At 44.5% G+C, this 22142-nt stretch overlaps 1 protein-coding gene across 3 annotated transcripts in view; it reads left to right on the top strand.

The window, feature by feature from the left end:
* Window positions 1-1024: 1024 nt before the first annotated feature.
* SLC16A3 (solute carrier family 16 member 3) overlaps window positions 1025-22142 on the top strand; it is a 31310-nt gene continuing 10192 nt past the window's right edge. Inside the window, exons 1-2 of one of the 3 annotated variants that reach the window (XM_063120196.1) lie at window positions 1025-1066; window positions 20118-20360. In XM_063120196.1, coding sequence (XP_062976266.1) covers window positions 20138-20360 — 223 coding nt within the window. In that variant the 5' untranslated portion in view covers window positions 1025-1066; window positions 20118-20137. Of the gene's footprint in view, window positions 1067-10075; window positions 10195-11013; window positions 11036-20117; window positions 20361-22142 lie in introns of those variants that run through there. The other 2 variants (XM_063120195.1, XM_063120197.1) reach the window with 2 other exon arrangements.

The raw sequence follows: 22142 nt of genomic DNA on the forward strand, positions 1-22142 counted from the left end.
TTGGAGAGAAGGCTGATGTACAGCCTTCCCTAGTTCCCATCCAGTTCTGGAATGCATGGCTCTGTCTCTGGTGTAGTGGAGTTGGGCTCACAGGCTCAAAGCACCAGAATATTTTGATTAGCAGGGACAAAGATGTCATTTGCCAACCCATGAGGCTTCGCTATGCAATCCTCACAGTAGTTAGCAGGTGAGAGGGGAATGAATTTCCCCCCAGCAACAATATATTCCCTGTTGCAATGTAATGCAAAACATTTTGGTATGGCTTGATCTGGAATGGGCCATTTAAACCGAGCAGTTTTACAATAGACCTGCAAAAGACATATTACACTCAAACAGAGAAACATCAACGCTGCTGCCTGGAGTTCTGGAACATCTTTGGACGGTGGGGGGAGGGGCTATGGGGACTGTCATGATGAGTGACTGCACTTCAACACGTTCCACTCCACCAGTGGAGGCTGTTGGCTCCGATTTTGGTGGATCTGTGAGTCCATTCTGGGTTTTAATCAGAACCAGCCAGAACTCTAAAGGAGCTCTCCAAGGTGCTGAATCTATTTTGAAGATAGCGTTCAGCATTGGATATCTCTTTTAGAGTTCTGGCTGGTTCTGAACAGAATGGATTCACAGACCCAGCGAAATCGGAGCCACCAGCCTCCACTGCACTCCACCATTGGACTCTCTAGTCGTAGCTGTTTTCATCCAGCCCCTTGCTGAAATCTCGTGGTCTGAGTTGCTCCGATCCGCCTTTACGACCGGAATCACTGCTGACCTTGTGCCCCTCCGAGTGCCGGATTCCCCTTGTTAAAAAAAACCCACACCGCAGCAACCAAAAACCGAAACCGCCCGTGGGAGGCGCTAGGACCCTCCTGGCCCCCGCGGCTCTCTCTGCCTCTCTCTGACGCGCTCTCCAGACGAGCGGGCTGCGCTGCCGCTGCTGCTGCTGCTGCTGCTCCGGAGCTCCAGGCGCTAAATCGCCCCGGACAAGAGCCGCCGCTGTCGCCACAGCAGCCAGCGGGGCCGGACGCAGCCCCCCCGACAGCGCGCGAGCCGAAGCAGCAGCCCGGACCAGGTCAGCGCAGCGAGGCGGAGCTGTCCGCGGCGGGGAGATGCTGATCGCGGCTGGGCTGGGCTGGGCTGGGCCGGGCGGGCTCGGGAGGGACTCGTGCAGGTGGCTGCCGGCGCTCGGGAGGCGGCGCGGGGGGCGGCGGCGGCGGCGGCGGCACCCCTGCCTGCGGGTCCGACTGACCAAGAGCGAGCGAGCGTGCGAGCAGGCACGCACGCACGCCGCTTGCTCGCTGCCCTTGGTGCCCAGTCCGGGCGAGAGATGGATGGAGGCGCAGGGCGAGTGGCGGGGTGGGGGGCAGCAGCGGGAAGGGCTGGCAAGCGGAGCGGGGCTTCTTGTCTCTACTAAGCCGGGTAGGAAGGCGAGGAGTGGGCTCCCGCTCCACCTCCACCCCCACCCCCGGCGCGCCGCTGCCTTCCCAAGATGCTCCCAGCGAGGGGGTCGCTCCAAGATCTCAGCACTGCAGGCTGGTGGCTCCGATGTCCGTGTTGCCGAGGATCCGCTCGGGGTTCTGACGGATCCTGAACTGGTTCCGACCGAAACCCGGAGCGGGTTCACCGCCCCACGGACATCGGAGCCACCAGCCTTCCCTGGATCTCGGCCCACTGCGAGAGATGTGAGGGGGGAGGGAGGGAAGTGCAACAGGGGTCATCTCCGAACGAGTGGCCTTCTTGGACCTCCGTCAGGATCACAAAGCCCCTTGGACTCCCTGGCAGCCTCTAGGACACCATCGCCGCCGCCCCCGTCTTCGCCATCTCCAGGATCCCTTTGTCCCCGTCTCCCACCCCCGCCCCATCTGTGTCGCCGTGACCGGCGCGGTGGGGGAGGCTCCAGTCGGCTGGTCGTGATGACCCCCGAGGGCTTCGCTGCGCCCCCTGCGAGTGCGGGCGGCACAACCGCGCCGGGCTGGCTGGAGCATCTCCGCCTCCTTGCCTGATAAGCGCATTCGTTTTCACCTGCGCCTCGGTGACCGAGTGAGATTCGTTTTGGGGTTGGACCAAACGAACGCTGCTTCTCGTGCCTGTTTCGCGTCCTCTTTTTTGAGGCGATCGATCTGCCTGCCTGTCTACACAGCTCTCCCCTGCCTCCCCCCTCGGGCCAGATGTCGGCTCTCCTCAGTTTGGGCTGAGATCGTACGTCTGAATGTGCCCATGGCTCCGCCTCTTTAAACATAAAAAAGGTCTCATGTAGACGGCGATGTTGAGGAGGAGGTCGGGGGTCGGTATGCCGCGGATCACAGCATAGCCGGATTTCTGGCCTTCAGCGGGGAGGAGGCTGGCTCTCAAGCCAGATCAAGAGCTCATCTAGCTGTTCCCTCCCCATAATTGTCCCTGGGATTTAAACTCTGCCAGGGGCCCAGAATATAGAAGGGGGAGTGCAGGGCAAGGGGGGAGGGAATAGGCTGAAGGTCAAGCCATCTTTGTATATGTTATCTGCAGAAGGTTGTGAAGTGAAAAATGGGGACATGGCAAGCGTTTAGTTTCTAGGGATACATGCCTCAGGGCTCTGCTCAAATTTATTTGGAGGCCGCATCCCGTCCCCAAGCCCCAGGGTGGGCTGTGATGTCTCTCAGAGGCACTTTGCTCCCAGATGCCCTCTGGGCTGTTTTGCCTCCAGGCTGGATTGTGGTATTAAAGAAGGTCCCTAGGTTAAGTTTTGTTTATGGTTACTGTCCTTATATTTCCTTCTCCTCACTGGTGCTAGGATCCACTCGAGATCCTTGGAATTCTGAAATCTAGTAATAAAGGGACGAGATTATCTCACCTCCAAACAAAGGAGATTAAATCCATTCTCATTCTCTATACAAGCAATCTCAACTGAGATAAATCATTTTAGTTGAAACTTAAATTATCTGTAGGTTCATTTGGGCGTTTCTATCTTGGCTTGTCTCTGTACTCTGCTGGAGCCTCATTGGCTCCTCCAGCCAGTGCTCTGATCCTAGCTACTGACCTCATTTAATCCAATGTTTTTTGATGGATCTAGGACATTTGCTTGGATTCAAAATATCTTCTCGGGCATCAGCTTTGTAAACAAATGTTGTGGGCATCATTAATATTTCTTAATTAGCTGCTGCTTTGCTTTGGTATGTTAAAAAATAATATAACATACCAAAATATTAATTTTAAAGGGCATGGATTTGAATCTGTTTATCTGTGTTATTTGGATATTTATCCCATCTTGTTTGGAATTGTGGCTTTGGTGCTTGCTTACTTAGGAATATCAAGTCTGACATCTGTGCTGATATTGATTATTTTTTTAAGTATTGGTGATACTAGATTGATTTATAGCTGTATATTACAGCTAATGGACAGCCTGTAGCTACACCTCCTATGTTTGCTTGGAAATCCTACTGAGTTCAGAGGAATAGATTTTCAAATAAGTGGGCATATTAATTATTCTGATGTTGCAGAGGAGCAATTTGAAGATGCAATGTAGAGCAGAGTGTGGAGATATGGATTAACATATTTTTGAGATATTATAGAATATTTAGAAACATTCCGTGTCAGCAATGTGTTAAGATTTTCTGTTATCTATAACAATAACAATAATAATAACAGGAATGAAGGAAAAGAATTATAACTAAAATTAAAACAAAAATGTAAAGTTTAATATAGATTAAATAAATTAATATGGATTAATATATTATGAGGCTGCTGCTGTAGTTAACCTGATTTCATTTTGATGGCATGAAGAATGGTCTAAGGCCTAGTACATGCTGGGTTTGGGGCACTAATGTGGCTCCTCAATTTCTATGTCCCTTGACATCGTCTGCTCCTTCTGAAGGGTACATTCTCAAGATGCACAGCTGCATACCTTGTAACACAGTCTAAAGTGCAGTTCTACTCTGAGAACTGACAGTAAAATGACACCCTCACTCAACAGGTCTTCCTCCAGAGTATTCAGTTCTCCCCATGACTTGCTTTCCGATCATGCAAACATTTGTTCACGTGAGTAACTTGAGCTTCTTAAGCAGCATAATCCAGTAAGTTCGGAGTGATTGCTGACATATCAGCCCTTACTCAACTGCATGAATATGTGTAGGACCAGCACAATGAATTCTAACTATTAAATGAAGCTCTTATTACTAGATTTCAGCCATAGGGATTTAATTGTTAATCTCCAGAACTAAAATCATGAGGATTTTATAACATGAAATATATAGTTGTAACTCTGGCATAGCAGCCAGAGTCACTATGTTTTACTCTCCAGATGCTTTAATACAATGGAAAACTAGCAAAATAAAGAAAGGTTTTCTACCAAATGCGGTGTATCTGTGCACTCACTGCTAGCAGCCCGTCAAGAACCCTTGTAAACCTGCAACGAACTGTCTTTCTTTCTCTCTCCCACCCCCCTCTCTGTCTCTCTCTCTCTCTGCGTGTGTGTCCATGGGAGCAGAAAAGCCTGCAGGCAATTACGCATGAAGCCAGAGCAGAGAATGTAGCCAGTCTTTCAGTTCCAGGGTAGATTTGAGGTTGTGGTCCTGACATTTAGACATCATCACAAAGTTTCTGATATAAAATACACATGGGTATTCAAGGATGGCATTGGGTTTATGATTTTTAATAGGATCATTTTTTACAGGCATTGTCCTGATTAGTTCTCTTTTACTTTCCTCTGGGGAAACAGAAATGTCAGTTGGAGGGGGGCGGCTATTGGATGAAGTGCTAAATTTCTGAGGAAACATTTGGAATGGGTTGTGTGAAGCAGCGTTGCATTTCAGACTCACACTCCTTTAGTGAAGGGCGGAAGAATCATGGTGGTGGTGGTGGTGGTGGTGATATCCAGAACCTGATTGGTTTCCCAGCCCTACAAGACCTATTCTTTACATTCCAGGTGACTTGGTAGTCCAGAACATCTGTATGCATGCATACATGTATTTAATTAATCATATAGGCCACCTCATCCCAGGGGCTCAGGGCAGGTAAAAAAGAATATGTTATCTACTAATTGCATTGTTAAATCCCACCCAAAGTAAATGTGAATAAAAAGGCTGGAGAGTGCTTCCTACAGCTGGATGTTGGCAAGTCTTCCTGGAAAAGAATTCTAGAGTGTGGGAAAAGCAGACGTGAAAAATGCTTCTTCGATTTTAAGCGCTAAAGGTCTAGATCTAGATTCTAATCTATCCATTTACCTTCTGTGACCTAATTCCTGAGTGTTGAGAAGGACTTCCTGTTTATTGGCTCTCTCTACCCCACCCCATTGTCTAGCAGTTCTGTAAGGTTTTCTGCATCATGAGACATACCACCTGGATTTTTTTGGCTAGTACACAGTGCACAGGGATGGCCAGCATACAGTCATCCTTGCCCTCTGCTTGTGACATACCCCATTTCCAGTATTCAAATGGTCAAAAGATATTTTCTTCTATGATAAGCATCAACTCAGATTTTAGCTCAGCCGGAAAACGATTGGGTCATCTTTGATGAATCATTGTCTGTCTGTCCCCCATCCATAATATGGAGACAATGATACTGACAAGCCTTACATGGATGCTGTAAAGATTATACTGTGTGTGAATTGCTTTTGAGCACTCAGGGGGAAAATGATCATGGATAAAGAAGAAACTGAAGAATATTGAGAATCATGCCAGTACATGATTTATTTTTAAAATTTATACTTTGCCATTCAAAATACATTCTCAGGGTGGCTTACAATAAAATATTTAAAACACCATTAACTCATAATTTAAAATACAATAAAACAGTAAATCTATGCAAGTAACATTAAAATAATCTAAGGAAAACTAAGCCACAAAAGTAAAAATTCCTAGGAAAATAAAAGTGGTATTTACCGAGTGCCAAGAGACATCAGTATGAGTGCCAGGCAAGGATCTTTGTGAGAGCATTCTAAAGGTGTGGGGTTACCACTGAAAAGGCCCTCTCCCCATTAACCATCTGTTGTACCTCAAATGGTGGAGGAATCAGATGGTATTTTAGTCCATTCTTACTCTGTATTTTAACATTGTTTTTGCAATTTCAGAGTGGCAATGCTATCTGTCTGTCTATCTATCTGGCTTCCCAAAGGATGCACATTGCCTCTGTTTGGTTAACTTGCTATGCATCCTTTGCACAGAGTACTGTCCTTTGGAGTTTGTGTTCAAGTTGTTACATTTCCTGTGGAATTAATGGATACAAAAGGAATCTACATGAAGACTTTAGATCATCCGCTGTGCTGTAGTTTGAAAGGTCCTAGTACAGGTGTGGAGATATACTGTGGATACTATGAGAAGAGAGAGAAACCGAAGAGACTTGAATGGATTGGTGGAAGGTATTGCCAGAGAGGACCAATAAAGCACATAGAGCAGGGGTGGGGAGATGATGGGGGCAATTGTATACTTGCTTTAAGAGGTGAAGAAAGATCTTGAAAGAACACAAACACTGATCCAAGGAGACTTGCAGCAGCAAGGGATTAACCTATGATAAGGTCACCCATGGCAGAGACAAAGACTTGTATAAGGTGAGGTGGTGGTCTGAAGCTCTGGTGTAAGGATGATACATTGTGGGTAGGAAGCCAGTAGCAATGCCTCTGCAGTGGGGTGGGGAACCAAATGTCTTTATTCTCAACAGACTTCAGTTTCAATTAGTGCAATTCTGAGAAGTGGTGGTGGAAAGCCAGCTCTGCTAATCAGAAAGTGAAGGGCATGAGCTGGCAGCAATGTGGCCAAGGGAATGTCAGAGAGACAAACCATTAGGATCAAGTTATAGGGGAGAGGCTAGTGCAATACATAGGGTTGTTGTGTGGATAAAGTTTTGTTACAGCTTGACCCCCCCCCCCAACTCTTTGAGCCTCATTCCAAGGAAAACAGAACCCTAGGTCAAGTACCTAGGTCACCCTTGTATAGTAGTACCATATTGAGAAGCAGAACTTTGAGCATCTTCTTCTATATTTCAGTTGGGTTTCAGGCCTGGTTTTGGCACAGAAACAGCTTTGGTCGCCCTGTGCGATGACCTTTGTTAGGAAAAAGATAGGGGGAGTGTGACTCTGTTGATTCTCCTTGATCTCTCAGCGGCTTTCGATACCATCAATCATGGTATTCTTCTGGGACGACTGGCTGAGTTGGGAGTGGGAGGTTCTGCATTGCAGTAGTTCTGCTCCTACTTGGTAGGTCGGCTCCAGAAGGTGGTGCTTGGAGAATATTGCTTGGCCCCATAAATTCTCCAGTATGAGGTTCCTCAGGGATCAGTTTTGTCCCCCATGCTGTTCAACATCTACATGAAACTACATGAATTTTTGGAGTGCATTGTCATCAGTACGTCGATGACATGCAGCTCTACTTCTCCTCATCTTCATCAGGTGAGGCTGAGGATGTGTTGAACCAGTGCCTGGCCACAGCATTGGGCTGGATGAGGGCAAGTAAATTGAAACTCAATCCAGACAAGACTGAGATGCCTTTAGTAGGTGGTTCTGCTGACTAAATGGAGGGTGTTCAACCTGTTCTGGATGGGGTTGCACTCCCCCTGAAGGAGCAGGTTTGTAGCTTGGGACTTCTCCTGGAATCATCTCTGTCACTTGAGCTTCAGGTGGCCTTGGTGGCATGGAGTGCCTTCTACCAACTTTGATAGGTGGCCCAGTTACACTCCTATCTGGACAGGGATAACCTGGCTTCAGTTATCTATGCTCTGGTAACCTCCAAGTTAGATTACTGCAATGGACTCTACATGGGGCTGACTTTGAAGATGGTTTAGAAGCTGCAGCTTGCGCAAAATGCAGCAGCCAGATTAATAATGAGGACCAAGAGGTTTGACCATATAAGACCAACTCTGGCCTGCTTGTATTGGCTGCCTGCATGTCTCTGAGCCCAAATCAAGGTGCTGGTTTTAACCTATAAAGCCTTACATGGCTTGGGATCACAATATATCATGGAACACCTTTCCCGGAATGAACCTACCCATACACTATGTTCAACATCTAAGATCCTCCTCTGGGTGCCTACTCTGAGGGAAGCTTGGAGGATGGCAACAAGGGAGAGGGCTTTCACACTGGTGGCACCCAATTATGGAATGACCTCCCCGACAAGGCCCACCTGGCACCAACATTGTTATCTTTTCAGTGCCAGGTCAAGACTTTTCTTTTCTCTCAGGCATTTAACAGCATATGCTGAGTTTTTAATTGACCTCAGATCTATATTTAGGCCTGGCTTAGAGTTTACAGTTATTTTAAATATATATTGTCCTTGTCTGTTGTCTGTTTTTATGCTTTTCAATTTTGTATATTAATTTTTAATGTTCAACATTTTAATCTTTGTAAACCACCCAGAGAGCTTTGACTATGGGGTGGTATATAAACATCCTCATCCTCATCGCCCAAATAACAATTTTCTTAATTTTTTTTTACAGTGAGACACTCCCCTGTAATAAATGTATCCAGTAATAAATGTGAATGTTTCTTTGAACTAATGTTTTAAGATTAGCCAAAGTTAACATCGACATACAGACTTTTAAAGAAATGTACAATTTTGGTTCAGATTCAGGTATAACAATCTCAGTTCAATAAACCAAAATGTATTGAACCAAGAGCAAGCCTTGTGCTCATGTGCTTCCTACTCAACTCTACTTTTCCCTCCTCCATTGTCTATACCAAGCTTTGAGGAAGTTATTGTGCTCCATCACACCTATACTTTTGTCCTGGTTTATGCCTATGTTATCTGCCTGATTTGACACAAGGTGTAGATCTGGCCATTGTGTGATCTATGAGGTATAAATGTGCAAGAGGGATATAGTGTTACCATGATGGGATCATAATTTGACACAAAGCATAGATCCTGGCCCTTATCTTAGAAAAGCAGTCTGATCCTCATCAGTCTTCTCTTGTACCCTGAAAAGGCAGAATGTTCAGATACATGATCAATAGCAGTCTTTATTGCCTGATTATTTAGGGGTCGGGCAGCCCACAGGCTAATCATGGGTGCGGGGCTCTTGCCCCCTTTCCCCGCTCTTCTGGGGTCCCTAATCTTTCTTTGTACATGCTAGAATTGATTTAATTTGATAAGTTTAACCACTTCTTGGTAATTTTCATTACAGAGGCTAAAATTGAAGCAAATGGTTTTGACAAAGGGCCAAACTTCATGTGACACTGAGTTGCATGTAATTTTCCTTGACACATTTCTTTTACAGAATGCAGCTGCAGAGACAACAGTATGCATGGGGGATGGGATGGGGAAGAGGCTTTGTAACCCTTGCCCCTGGGGTGATTTTTCTGCTTAAAACTGCCCCCACCCCACTGCCCATGTCCATGGTTATCTGTATCTTTCCCCCTGAAGGCATAAAGCAACTCGAGGGGATTTTTTAACAGAAAAACTGCCAGAGGGGAAAGGGTTAAGAAGTTAATATAGTGTGACCATAAATAACCAATTAGATCATTCCCTTTTGCCTTCTCTTTAAGACCCCTAATTTGAATGTTGCTTCTTTTCTTTTTCTTTTCTATTATTTTTATGTTCAATAATATAACCATATGAGTGATCACTTCTGCTTCTTACTAAATTAATGTACAAACTAAATTAATGCTAATTAAGTAATGTCATTTACACTTTTTAACAAGTCCAAGTGAAGTCCTGAGAGATTGTGAATAAAACCAATTTTGCTTTTCTGTTTTTAATTAGAACACTTCCTTCTTGCATTCCCAATTTATACTGTGTAAAGAAATCATGTTTCTTACCTACAGGTCTAGTAAGCTAAGAAACATGGCTTCTTTATTCCTTTATCACGCAGGCTAAGCTCCTGTCATGAGTGATACGGCTATAATTTAAAATAGCAATAATAATCAAATTTGTGCTTTATTTTATTTTAAAAAATCCTAATCGTCTGTGGCTCCTGATATGCTGGTACACAGGCAGGAAGAGGGAGGTGAAACTTTTCTGTTAGTCAAAGTACTTTAGTTGCGCCATAACTTCCTTTTATCTACGTATACATGCAGAGAGCCCTTCAGTTAATGAAGGCAGTAGGTCTCAACTGGTTCATGTGATTTTATGGGGCAAAAAAATAGTGAGACAGGCTGTGAAGCACACCCACCGAAACACCCACAACTGAGTCAACTTAAGTGAATGCCTCATCCATCCATATTGTTTCCTCCTTGGTTTCTAAGGCAACAGCCTTGGGAGCAGAAGCACACTTTTGGAGCTCACTCTTCTTTTTTGATAGGTAAGGTTACCATCAATATGTAAGTGTTAGTCTGTATGTGTGCTTGGGAGAGGACTTGTAGTAGGATGGGCAAGGACAGGATTATAGGATCTATGTAGGTAGCTGCTTTGCTGACTTCAACAATCTCTTGTTCCGGATTGTGGGTCAAACTCAGAAAAAGGGGCAAGAATAAAGTGTGCATTTGTGAGTGTTTAACAAGAGATGCCAAGAATGCTTTTTAAACTGGGATGTCTTTTAGGATGTTTTTAACAATGTATATTATGTTATGTTTTAATTGAGTATTATGTATTTTATCGTTTATTGTTGTCCCCCCCCCGCCTCGATCAAAATGGAGAGGCGGGCAAGAAATAAATTTATTATTATTATTTATTTATTATTATGTGTCCCTTGTTAATGTTGTTAATGGTATCTTTAAAACGAGTGCAGTTTTTCAAATACTGTTGTAGGTATTTTAGGTGTAGGTTTTCTAGATAAAATTTTATTACTTGTGACATTGTTCCATAGCACAGTAATTCATTTGTTTCCAGACTTGTGTGTTCTCTCTCTGCCCCCACCCCCGTCGCGCGCCCCTAATTCCATTTGGACAGGTCTTGTTGTCACAAATGTTTTATTCTTAAAGTCACCATTGGTCGTTTCGGTGGTGCCGTGGTAACAACAAGGAGCGAACGGGCAGAGTTCGGTAGAGTTGGTCTTAGGACAACCGCGGTTTCCCGATCAGTGTTTGAAACATAAGATGCCCAGTGACGGTTTGAGCCCTGTTCTTTTGTGCATTCTATGGAATGGGCAGTGGAACTATGGGGTGGACGCCGATTGTACCAAACGAGAGTGTTTCCACGTAGAGGTATTCTGAAAAGTCGAGTTTAGTAGTCACATCACGGTATTGTACTGGAGGAAGTTGGGTAGTTGAACGAAAGCAGCGTCCTCTGTGAGGTCTTCCCCTAACGAGGTAAACTTCTGCTTATAACTGAAGTGAGTTCATGTCAGAACACACACACACACACACCGTCTCTTTCTGAACCAGGTATTTGCGCTATCGAGATAATGACACTGAAATCGGCTTAATGGGAGCATGTGTGTGTGCTGATATTTCCCCTACAGATGGCGGAGGGAGGCTTCGCTTGCTTCGCTTTCTCCGCAGGTACACACAGGGAAGGGAAGAGCGGAGACCCTCGCTCTCTCCCTCAGTCTTTCATAACCCCTCTCGGCATTACGGTATCCCTGGCGCTCGACCCACGAGGCGAGCGCGTGGCTCTCCTGGTAATTACGGTAGCTTGGCACCTCCCGTCCACCGCCTCCCGCGGTCACGTCCTTCACGTCTGCATGCGGGAAGGCGCCCCCAACTGTTCCGGCCTGTGCGCGCCGCCCGCGTTGTGGTTCGGGCCAGCTTGGGCTTGGAGGCGCGCGGGAATGGGGAGGAGACGGAGGAAAGGCTCCCAACAGTGCTGCTGCCCCTGGAGCGGCGCCGACTCCTCCCCGATGCCCGCTGGGGGCGATCAGCGCGTCTTCCTGCCAGGGTTTTCCCAAGGAACCAGGAAGCAACTTCGGCTTCTTAGGGCGGCTTTCCTTAAACCTGGTGCCTTGCACATGTGTTGGGACAAAAACTCCCATCGTGCTGGGGATGATGGATGTTGTAGGGCAGCTGGTGGTGGGGAAGTATGTCTTAGGCGGGCAGCCTTGCCCAACCCGATGCCCTCCAGATGTTTTGGACTTCAACCTCCATCAACCCCAGATAGTATAGCCAATGGTCAGGAATACTGAGAGTTGTGGTCCAAAAGTACTGGAGGGCATTATCTTGGAGAAGGCTGTCTTAGGGTGTCCTGCTCGTCGCAGCCACATTTCTACCTTTGCTGCTTTGCATAGAAATGTTCGGACTATACCTCTGGGACTTCCTGGTCTTTGATATTTTTCTCTATAGCTATGTGTGTATCTGTGTGCCCACATTCCCACCCAGGGCTGATGTTTAGCTTCTACCTTAATCCAGGCCATCTCATTCTCAGTGAGTTTATTACACCTGTAATTCTTCCCTACCCACAGACCAGAAGTAAACTGATTTCTAAAGGGCTCCTGCATACTCTTAATATTGAACATTTTGTTAGTGACAGCAGCATGCTGGTCACTGTACAGGACACAGAAGTTATATAACCTTGCCTGCTTTTAAATGATCCTGTGTATCTTATTGCATAATAACACCACAGAACATAAAGGAGAGTGTGGTATAGTTGATTGAATGCTGAACGTGGTCAGGGAGGTGTGGGTTGAAAGTTCTGTTCAACTATAATGCTCTTTGGGTGAGGGCAGTCATGGTCTCAGATATAGTCTTCTGAAGATATACTGTAAATGGGAAGAAAAAACGTGGTGGTACCCAAACTTGCTGGGGAAGTGTGAAATAAATGTCCCCTTGCTCAGCGGTTAACAACCATCTTGGTCTGCAATCTGTGCATACTTGTTTGGAGTAAGTTCCATTGAACTGGGTGGGACTTATTTCCCTAAATAAGTCCCTACATAAGTTTCTAGTTTTTACTTTTTACAGTTGAATTGTATTGTGTACTAGCAGCATTCTGATCACTAACATATGTTGAATTGGTGAAGAAATCCTGGCAGTCCTCCCTTTCTTTTATTGGTTGTTTTCGTGTTAGTATGATGGTGTATCTCCAGAAACCTGCTTTTCCACCTGGTCTGGAGAAATCCTCAGTGGCTTTAGTTTTACAACACTGCAGCTTTTGCTGTCTAAGGTGATGGCACAGATGGCTCTTTTCACGACAGGTGCTGTGTTAACTACAAACCGCCAAACCTGGTATCCACCCTTCCAAGCTTGTGTAAAAGTTTTGTGCCAGTTTGGTGCTGTTTTGTGTTACAACGGCCGTGTTTTGTGCTGCTACCCACAAGTGTGTTCTGATACAACGACCCTGATCAGACAACACACTAAGCCACAGTGGTTAAGCATTTTGAGCTAAACTTATGACTTAGTGCATCATGTAAACCATGGCTTAACGTGTCACGTGAATCATTCCGAAACATAGTGGCTATATAACCATGGTTTAAACACATACACTAACCATTTGCTGCAAAAGGGTTAGCGGCCAAACCATGGCTTAGCGTGTCGTCTGAACAGGCCCATTAAATACAGTTTCGTAGCTATTGCCGTATCCCCTCCAAACCTATGCTAAAGTTTGGAAACCTGTGCCACAAACCCTGAGACTCATGCTGAAACCCAAGCATAAAAATGACATTCCCAGTGATGGGGTTGAGATGAACCACACAAAAATTCACATTGTCTCCACTCGGAACCTTTGCCAAAGTTTTGTGCTGTTTGTGACACAAAGTCCAAGTTTCATGCCATCACAAGACAGCACAAAACTTTGGCATAGGTTTGGTGGGGATACCAGATTTGGGTGTTTGCTGTTAACACACCTCACTGGGGCTGAGGTGTCTGAAAGGGAGGCCTCATGTCACTTCTTGCCCCCGACCAGTGAGATATTGAGCCATCTTTGCTCAATGAGAACTTCAGCCTTAAAGCACAAAACCACATCTCCTGTTTTTGGCAATGGTAAGGAGCAATTTGATATGGCAGGGATCTGGATGGGGAGCGACAAAGTAAACTAGAGGATCATGACTTTAGTTTTGGATTAAAGCAAGTTCTATATGTGTTTGCTCCTTAAAATGTGTTTTCTGTAATTAAGCTCTCATAGGTACAGGGTTAGCTTTTAGTGGAAAATGGCATTGGTGTTCTTCCATAAACATCCACAGGGGAGTTCAAAATTCATTTTCATTTCATCATTAAATTTTAATGTGTTTAATTAGATCCCAAATTACACAGATCAACCCACTTTCTCACATACCTCCCGTGGGCAAGAATATGCATAACAGTGAGGGGAAGATCAAGTTTATCTGAGGTTAAAATAAACAGGTATGGGCAGATACAGAATACTAGCAAAACTCGGGGGGAAATTGACTCCACTGTGGAGGACATTCAGAGTCTCACTGGTAGGGAAGGAAGGGGAGACTGAGGCCTTAGCTAGACCTAAGGTTTATCCCAGGATCATCCCGGGGTCATTCCTGTGCATCTAAATGACACACAGCGGATCCTGGGAGCAGGCAGGGACGACCCCGGGATAAACCTTAGGTCTAGCAAAGGCCTAAAAATTTGAAGATAAGAGAAGAAAGCTGACTGTATGAAAGGGCTGGAAAATAAGGAACATTCACACTTTAAATTTTAGTTTAAAATTTAAAGGAAAAACTTGGAAGGAAGCAGAGTAGAACAGGGAGTAAAGGAAAACATATAACGGGGATTCTGTTTTTTTCAAAAGAAGATTGTTGACCAAACACAAAAAAGAGCAGTGAATGGGAGGTTATAATCCAGAGGCTATAGCAGATGTTAGCACGTCATTTCCCCATCTCTTCTATATCCCACCCTCCTAACTGAAAATATGTCCCGAAGGTCCCTCACAAAATCCATATATAACACAGCAGGTTTAGAAACACAACAATCAGCTATTAATAAAATTCAAAGAGTAGGAAAGGTTGACGAGATAAAACAAGTTACAATGAACTTGTCCCTCAAGCTGTTTAAAATTAAAGGACTTTTAATTTTTTCCTAAAGTTGAGAACAGGTTTAACAAAACTAATCAGGGAACAAGTTCCACAAAGTGGGCAGTGTGATTGAAAAGGTCCTGCTCCTGATACTCACCATCCTTGCCTCTGAATCCAGACCATTTAGGGCACTAAGGGTGCAATCCTATGCATATTTAGACAAAACAACTCCTACAACTGGCTGGGGCATTCTGGGAATTGTAGGACACTGTTTCTGTCTAAACTTGCATCAGATTGTGCATTAAAGGTTAAAGCTACCACTCTTCACTGGATCTGGGAACAAATTGAAAGCCTTTTAAATACGTCCAAAATTGATGTAACATGCTTTTTGCAGGTAGAACTGTTGACAAGCAGGCTGTTATACTATCACTACCTGAAGTTTTTAAGTACTCATCAAAGGCAGGCTAACATATAGTGTTTTCTTTTCATGCCCACTGATTTAAATGAAAACAGAGTGAAGGGTGGATAGGGAGCAGAGCAAAGGACACTTCTCATTACTCAAATCTATTTACCACTCAAAAAACAACCACCATTTCCCCAATACTAAAGGTGTGTGCACGCCCTACCTATTTCTTTATTTTGAAAAATCTGTCCACTTAACGCCAATGGCCAGCTATCAATTGGTGGTTTACTTTCAGTGAAGAGCAGGAAAGCAGCAATGTTGTGGTTGAAGACGGGTCATGGCTAGACCAGGCCTATATCCCGGGATTGTCCCGGGATCATCCCTGTCAATCCAGATGTCACACGGGATCCTGGGAGCAGGCAGGGACGACCCCAGGACGACCCCAGGATAAACCTCAGGTCTATTTATTTATTTATTACATTTTTATACCGCCCAATAGCCGAAGCTCTCTGGGCGGTTCACAAAAAATAAAACCATCATAAAACAACCAACAAGTTAAAAAACACAAATACAAAATACAATATAAAAAGCACAACCAGGATAAAACCATGCAGCAAAATTGATATAAGGTTAAAATACAGAGTTAAAACAGTATAATTTAAGTTAAAATTAAGTGTTAAAATACTGAGTGAATAAAAAGGTCTTCAGCTGGCGACGAAAGGAGTACAGTGTAGGCGCCAGGCGGACCTCTCTGGGGAGCTCATTCCACAACCGGGGTGCCACAGCGGAGAAAGCCCTCCTCCTAGTAGCCACCTGCCTCACTTCCTTTGGCAGTGGCTCACGGAGAAGGGCCCCTGTAGATGATCTTAAGGTCCAGGTAGGTACATATGGGAGGAGGCGTTCCTTCAAATAACCTGGCCCCAAACCGTTTAGGGCTTTAAATGTCAATACCAGCACTTTGAATCGGGCCCGGACCTGGACTGGCAGCCAATGAAGTTGTAAAAGGACTGGCGTAATGTGATCTCGTCGGCCAGTCCCTGTTAGTAAACGGGCTGCCCTGTTTTGTACCAGCTGAAGCTTCCGGACCGTTTTCAAAGGCAGCCCCACGTATAACGCATTGCAGTAATCCAAACGAGAGATTATCAGAGCATGGATAACTGTAGCTAGGCTATCACTGTCCAGATAAGGGCACAGTTGGTATATCAGCCTAAGCTGATAAAAGGTGCTCTTTGCCACTGAGTTCACCTGTGCCTCAAGTGACAGTTCTGGATCCAAGAGCACCCCCAAACTACGGACCCGATCCTTTAGGGAGAGTGCAACCCCGTCCAGGACAGGGCAAACATCACCTCGCCGGACAGATGAACCACCTGCTAACAGTACCTCCGTCTTGTCTGGATTGAGTCTCAGTTTGTTGGCCCTCATCCAGTCCATTACCGTGCCCAGGCACTGATTCAGAACAGTCACTGCCTCACCTGGGTTTGATGAAAAGGAAAGGTAGAGCTGGGTATCATCCGCATATTGCTGACACCTCAGTCCACATCTCTGGATAACCTCCCCCAGCGGCTTCATGTATATGTTAAACAGCTTAGGGGATAAAATAGAACCCTGCGGAACCCCATGGCTTAGGAGCCACAGCACAGAGCAATAATCCCCCAGCACCACCTTCTGGAATCGGCCATCCAAGTAGGAGCGGAACCACTGCAACGCAGTACCTCCAACTCCCAGCTCAGACAACCTATCCAGAAGGATACCATGGTCGATGGTATCGAAGGCCGCTGAGAGGTCTAGGAGAACCAACAGGGTCGCACTCCCCCTGTCTCTCTCCCGACAGAGGTCATCCCACAGGGCGACCAAGGCAGTTTCCGTTCCAAAACCAGGCCTGAAACCCGATCGAAATGGATCTAGATAATCTGTTTCATTCAAGAGTGCCTGGAGTTGTCCTGCAACCACCCGCTCAAGCACCTTGCCCAGGAAAGGGATATTAGCCACCGGCCTGTAGTTGTTAACATCCTCCGGGTCCAGATTAGGCTTCTTCAGGAGTGGTCTAATTACCGCCTCTTTTAAAGAGGCCGGCACCACTCCCTCTCTCAAGGAGGCATTTACAACCTCCTGGACCCAGCCGGCGATCCCCTCCTTATTTGATGTAATGAGCCACGAGGGTCAAGGGTCAAGCACACAGGTGGTCGACCGGACTTGGCCAAGCACCTTGTCCACATCCTCGGGCCTCAATAACTGAAACTCATCCAATAAAACTGAGCCGGACGGCGCTCTGAACACCTCTACTAGTGGTGCTGCATTAAGTGTGGTGTCCAATTCATGACGAATCTGAGCTAAGACGATAGTTGCAGCAGCTTTTCTCTGGAGATGATCACCTTGCAGTGTTGCTAGAAATCAGATCCAGTTGGATTCCACAAGATGCTGAGAATGTTGGTGAGAGAATCCTACAGGTGGTGGGTCTCTCTTGGAAGGCTTCATGGTGACAGAGTAGCCTTTCCCAACCTGATGCCCTCCAGATGTTTACCACTACCTCCCAGCATTCCTGACCATTGGCTATGCTGGCTGGGGCTGATGGAAGTCAAAGCCCAAAACATCTGGAAAGCACCAAGTTGGGGAAGGCTGGGATAAAGGATAAGTTGACAAAATGTGTGGGTGAAGGAAGCCTGTGAAATCATTTAGCTTGGTATAGTGTTTCACCGTCATGGCAGACAGAAGGCCATATTTTAGAGAAGAGCAGTGGGGGGAAAGCCTTGTCACCAAAGAGTGATTGATGTGGTGACGAATGTCAAGTGTTCTGCCTATGCTATGTACACAGTGAACAGTCTAGCCATTGAGTTTCTGCCTGAGTTACCGTGAGGCAGAATGGCTGTAGGACAGGAATGAACAGCTGGCTGAGAGTAGGTGTATGCATGGATGGCTACAAGTTTCCATGGGAACAGATTGATCTATCTCCTCCAATACAATGCCTGTTTTTTAGAGGAAGAGGGTCTCTTGCAGGAAGAATGCTGAGGGCTTCTCTTTATCTTTAGTAAAGTTCTGTACAAGTCTGCAGATATTCAAAATAGGCTCAGCAGGCTATGTGATGGTTGCTCCATAAGAAAACAGGAAGCTCCATCAGAAAATAGCTGGCCTTTATATTCCTCAAAATGGAAGATCACATCTTCCCTCACACCTTCCCAGCATAACAAGTGGCAGCAGGAGTTTTCTGTAACCATGGGACTAGTCTGAACTTGGCAGACAATGTGGCTTTTATGATCTACTCACTCCCCTACCCCCATCTACCTTTTATAACATCTTGCCTGATGAAGAGATTGGGGATCTTGAAAGACTGCACAGTTTTGGGTGATCTTTTGGTTAGCCTAGCAACATGAATTGCTGTATCCCTGGGAAATACATCCATGTCAGATCACAAAATGACCTCCACTCACACACACAGACTAAATCCAATAAAAATATTATGTAGAGCTGGCTTTTGGAGCTAGAACCCATGAGGAATACAACAATTCATTTCTGAACAATTTCATTGTCAGGCAAACTGTACATGTGAGAAAGACAGTGCTTTCTTTCAAGGGAAACTCTGCTCTCTCCTGGTTTGAAACAGTTTCTCTTAACAATAGAGCTCAGATGATGGATTTAAGCATTTGTTCACGTATTAGTTCTTGTACTGTTCAGTTATTGTGGGAGTTAACGATGATTCAAAACAAGCTCTCTCTTTTTTCTCTAGAAAAATGTTCATGCTGCTGTTTAGCATTAAACATTGATTTAACAGCCCATCTGCCTACTGGGACATTTTGCAGATGGATGCCTGATTGACAAGATCATAAATTCTCTTGGTTGTAGAGGGACGAACCTCAGATAACCTTTTACTGTAAGAAATTCAGAGGATAGGCGTTAGAAATGCATACAGGAAATGACACACATCAGCATTGCAAAACATAAATTGAGGAAGGAACAGCAGATGTGGGAAAGACAAGTTGTAGTTTTCTTGTTGCCACTGTAAGTGTAAACAGCAAGCCTTTTCATGCAGTAATGTCACTCCTATTACTTACAAAAATATGGACATATATCTCTCCATATATTTTTTGAGAAAAATGATTCTGTGGCTGGAATTCAAACAGCTGATTTAGGCATAGTTTAGAACGCCCAGTGGGTGTTTTTTTTATTAAACCCTCTTTCCGTTCAAATATCAGATGCCATGCCACTTTAAAAGTTTTTGAAAATCCCCTCAGTTTCAAAAGATTGCAAGGTGGGGTGGGTCAATGAGGTCTGCAGGGTTCAAGAAATATAAACCCCAAACCACATTGGGCATATGGAACTGGTTGTACTGTCTTTTTGCCCTTTATACAGAGATAGATGATTTTGTGCTTGCTTCATATTTTATCTCTATGTAGTTCAGGCAGCCTGTAAATTTAGTGTAACTAAATCTACTCTAGCAGGCATCAAGAGATGATGAAGGAAAAACATTTGGACATTTTCCTTCTGAAAGAGCAGCTTCATGCAACAGATCTGCTCGGGTACACTCTGCCAGGTTTATTTCTGGAGCTTTGAATGTGAAATTGTTTCTTCTAAGCTGTGCAGTGCTGGGCCTAAATGTCACAGAAAGGTCTCTGAATGATCACGTCTTCAGCCCTCAGCCGTCTAGACAGCAGGTTGGCTCAAAGTCTGGCTTCATACATGGATCTTACAGAATGCTTAATACAGAATCCAAGCACTAAGTGAATCATACATTGTAATAATCAGTGTTTGTTGTTGTCTCATGAGTTATTGGTACCACTTGGTGGTGACATCTTTGGACAGCACATCAATAAATTCACTGCCTGTTTCTTGACTGACAGCATATGGGCCAGCAAAGTTCTTCATTGTGTAATAAAGACTGAGTTGATTAATTTTCCTAGTAACCATGGGCTATACAATTGAAATGTTAAATTATATTTCATTTTATTTTAATTTTTAACATTTAAACATTACATTTATTTTTTTAATTATGTCTTAGGAAACTCATAAAGTCTCATCATGGGAGCTGTGGTGCTTGATGATGGTCCATCTGGAGTTAAAGCCCCAGATGGTGGCTGGGGTTGGGCTGTTCTCTTTGGGTGCTTCGTCATCACTGGATTTTCCTATGCCTTCCCAAAGGCCATGAGCGTATTCTTTAAGGAGCTTATCCGGGAGTTTGGTGTTGGATATAGTGACACCGCATGGATTTCCTCCATTCTATTGGCTATGCTTTATGGAACAGGTAAGTAGTTTCTAAATTTTAACATAGTAGGACTAAAGAAATTTTTTAAAAGCATTTTATTCTATTAATTATTTTTGTATTTATCTAATAAGATTGAGACCCCTGTCTTTCACAATCCAATTATCAGAGTGGCTTACAATAAAATGTATTTTAAAAAAACATCCAAAAACTATAAAGTAACAAGTACATAAAATAAGCTAAAATAGTAAATCTATAAAATTTATTTATTTATGTATTTTATTTACAATATTTATATACCACTCCCCATTGAATTTTTTTTTAAAAAATTCGGAGCAGTGTACAAGATAAAATAAAATAAAAACAGAATAAAACACTTTAAAATAGATTTTAAAAGATATTTTAAATCAACATTAAAATATAAAAGGCAGAATAAAACATATCATCAAAAGTTAAAAACTATGGGGAAATAAAGTGGTCTTCATCAGGCACAAGACAGACATCAAAAGGCTGGATTCCTAAGTGGAGTGGGGTGGATTGAAAAGTAAGGCAATCCTAGCCTAAAATTCAATGTTTTAAAAAACATGCACGTTAACTACATTCACAGAATTATCACATGTAATTTGGTTTTCAGTACCTAAATGCATGGACACCTCTGGTCACATAGGAAGCCTGTCAGCATCAGACAAAGTAGTCATGTTTTTTCTCCTATTTCCCTTGCCTCAGATACTTGCATCACTTGGTGTATTAGGGACCATGGGTGAAAATGTGATTTGAATACAAATGCAATGCACATTTAAGTGTGCATGATGACTGTGCACTGCATTCATTTCAATGGAATGTATGTTTAAAATGTGCATTCCCGTTCTTATTCTGACATGTATGTACGCATAAAGTCATATATAAATAACTTTTAAAAGTTCAGCTCGTGTTGGATCAGGGTGAGGGAGTGCATGGCCCTGCAGTTGGTTGAGAAAGTATCAAAGGGTAATTTAGAGAACAATCCAATGGAGTCCCTGGGAGAGTGTCCCAGGGTCCATAGGATATTTCAGATTCCCTCTCCCAAGGCCGTAGACATTCTTACAATGACAAGAAGGGGAATCTGGCATCGGATCCTTCCAGCCTTCCCCTCACAACCACCACAGAAAGAACTGCAGCAGCTGCTTTCTGAAGTTGCAATAGCAACCTTGGGATGACCTCACAGAGGATATAAAGAGAGCATTTTGGTGGGTGGGGAAGGGAAGAGAAAAGTGAGGCCAGGATCCACAGAATCCTATGGTCTCTCTAGCACCTATCCCCGCCTGCTGCCAGCAGTAAGAGAGCTAGACAGGCTCAGAGGCCCTTCTAGCTGATCAGGTCAGAATTTGTGTACAGAAAGTAAAGCGAAGCCAGTGTAAGTACCAGACTACTGGTGGAATGTGCTCTTGTTAATTCATTCACTAGGGGATGAACTGCTGCGATTTGCATCAGTTGAAGTTTCTAGTCAGTCATGAAGGGCAGCCCCTTCAGATTGCATTACAGTCATGTAGATTTGAGGTTACCAAGTTATATATTATGCTTGTCTAGTCTTTCAGGTGAAGCTGTGGATCCAAAGACATTCAAAAGTTGCAAGCCTGAGAGTGAAAAACATGATTTATTCATTTATTTTAATTTATTCTCTTCCCCCCCCCCCGACACCGACACTTAAGGCCTACCTCATCTTAGTGAAGTCTCCTCACCAAGTCACAAGACCCATCAAGCATTTTACCTGTTCACCTAGAAAAGGTTGTAGGTTCTCACAAAACTGAACTAGCGAAAAGCAAGTTTGGCCGCCCCTCCAACCTG

Source organism: Elgaria multicarinata, chromosome 3 (genome assembly GCF_023053635.1).
Source record: "Elgaria multicarinata webbii isolate HBS135686 ecotype San Diego chromosome 3, rElgMul1.1.pri, whole genome shotgun sequence".
Taxonomy (NCBI): domain Eukaryota; kingdom Metazoa; phylum Chordata; class Lepidosauria; order Squamata; family Anguidae; genus Elgaria; species Elgaria multicarinata.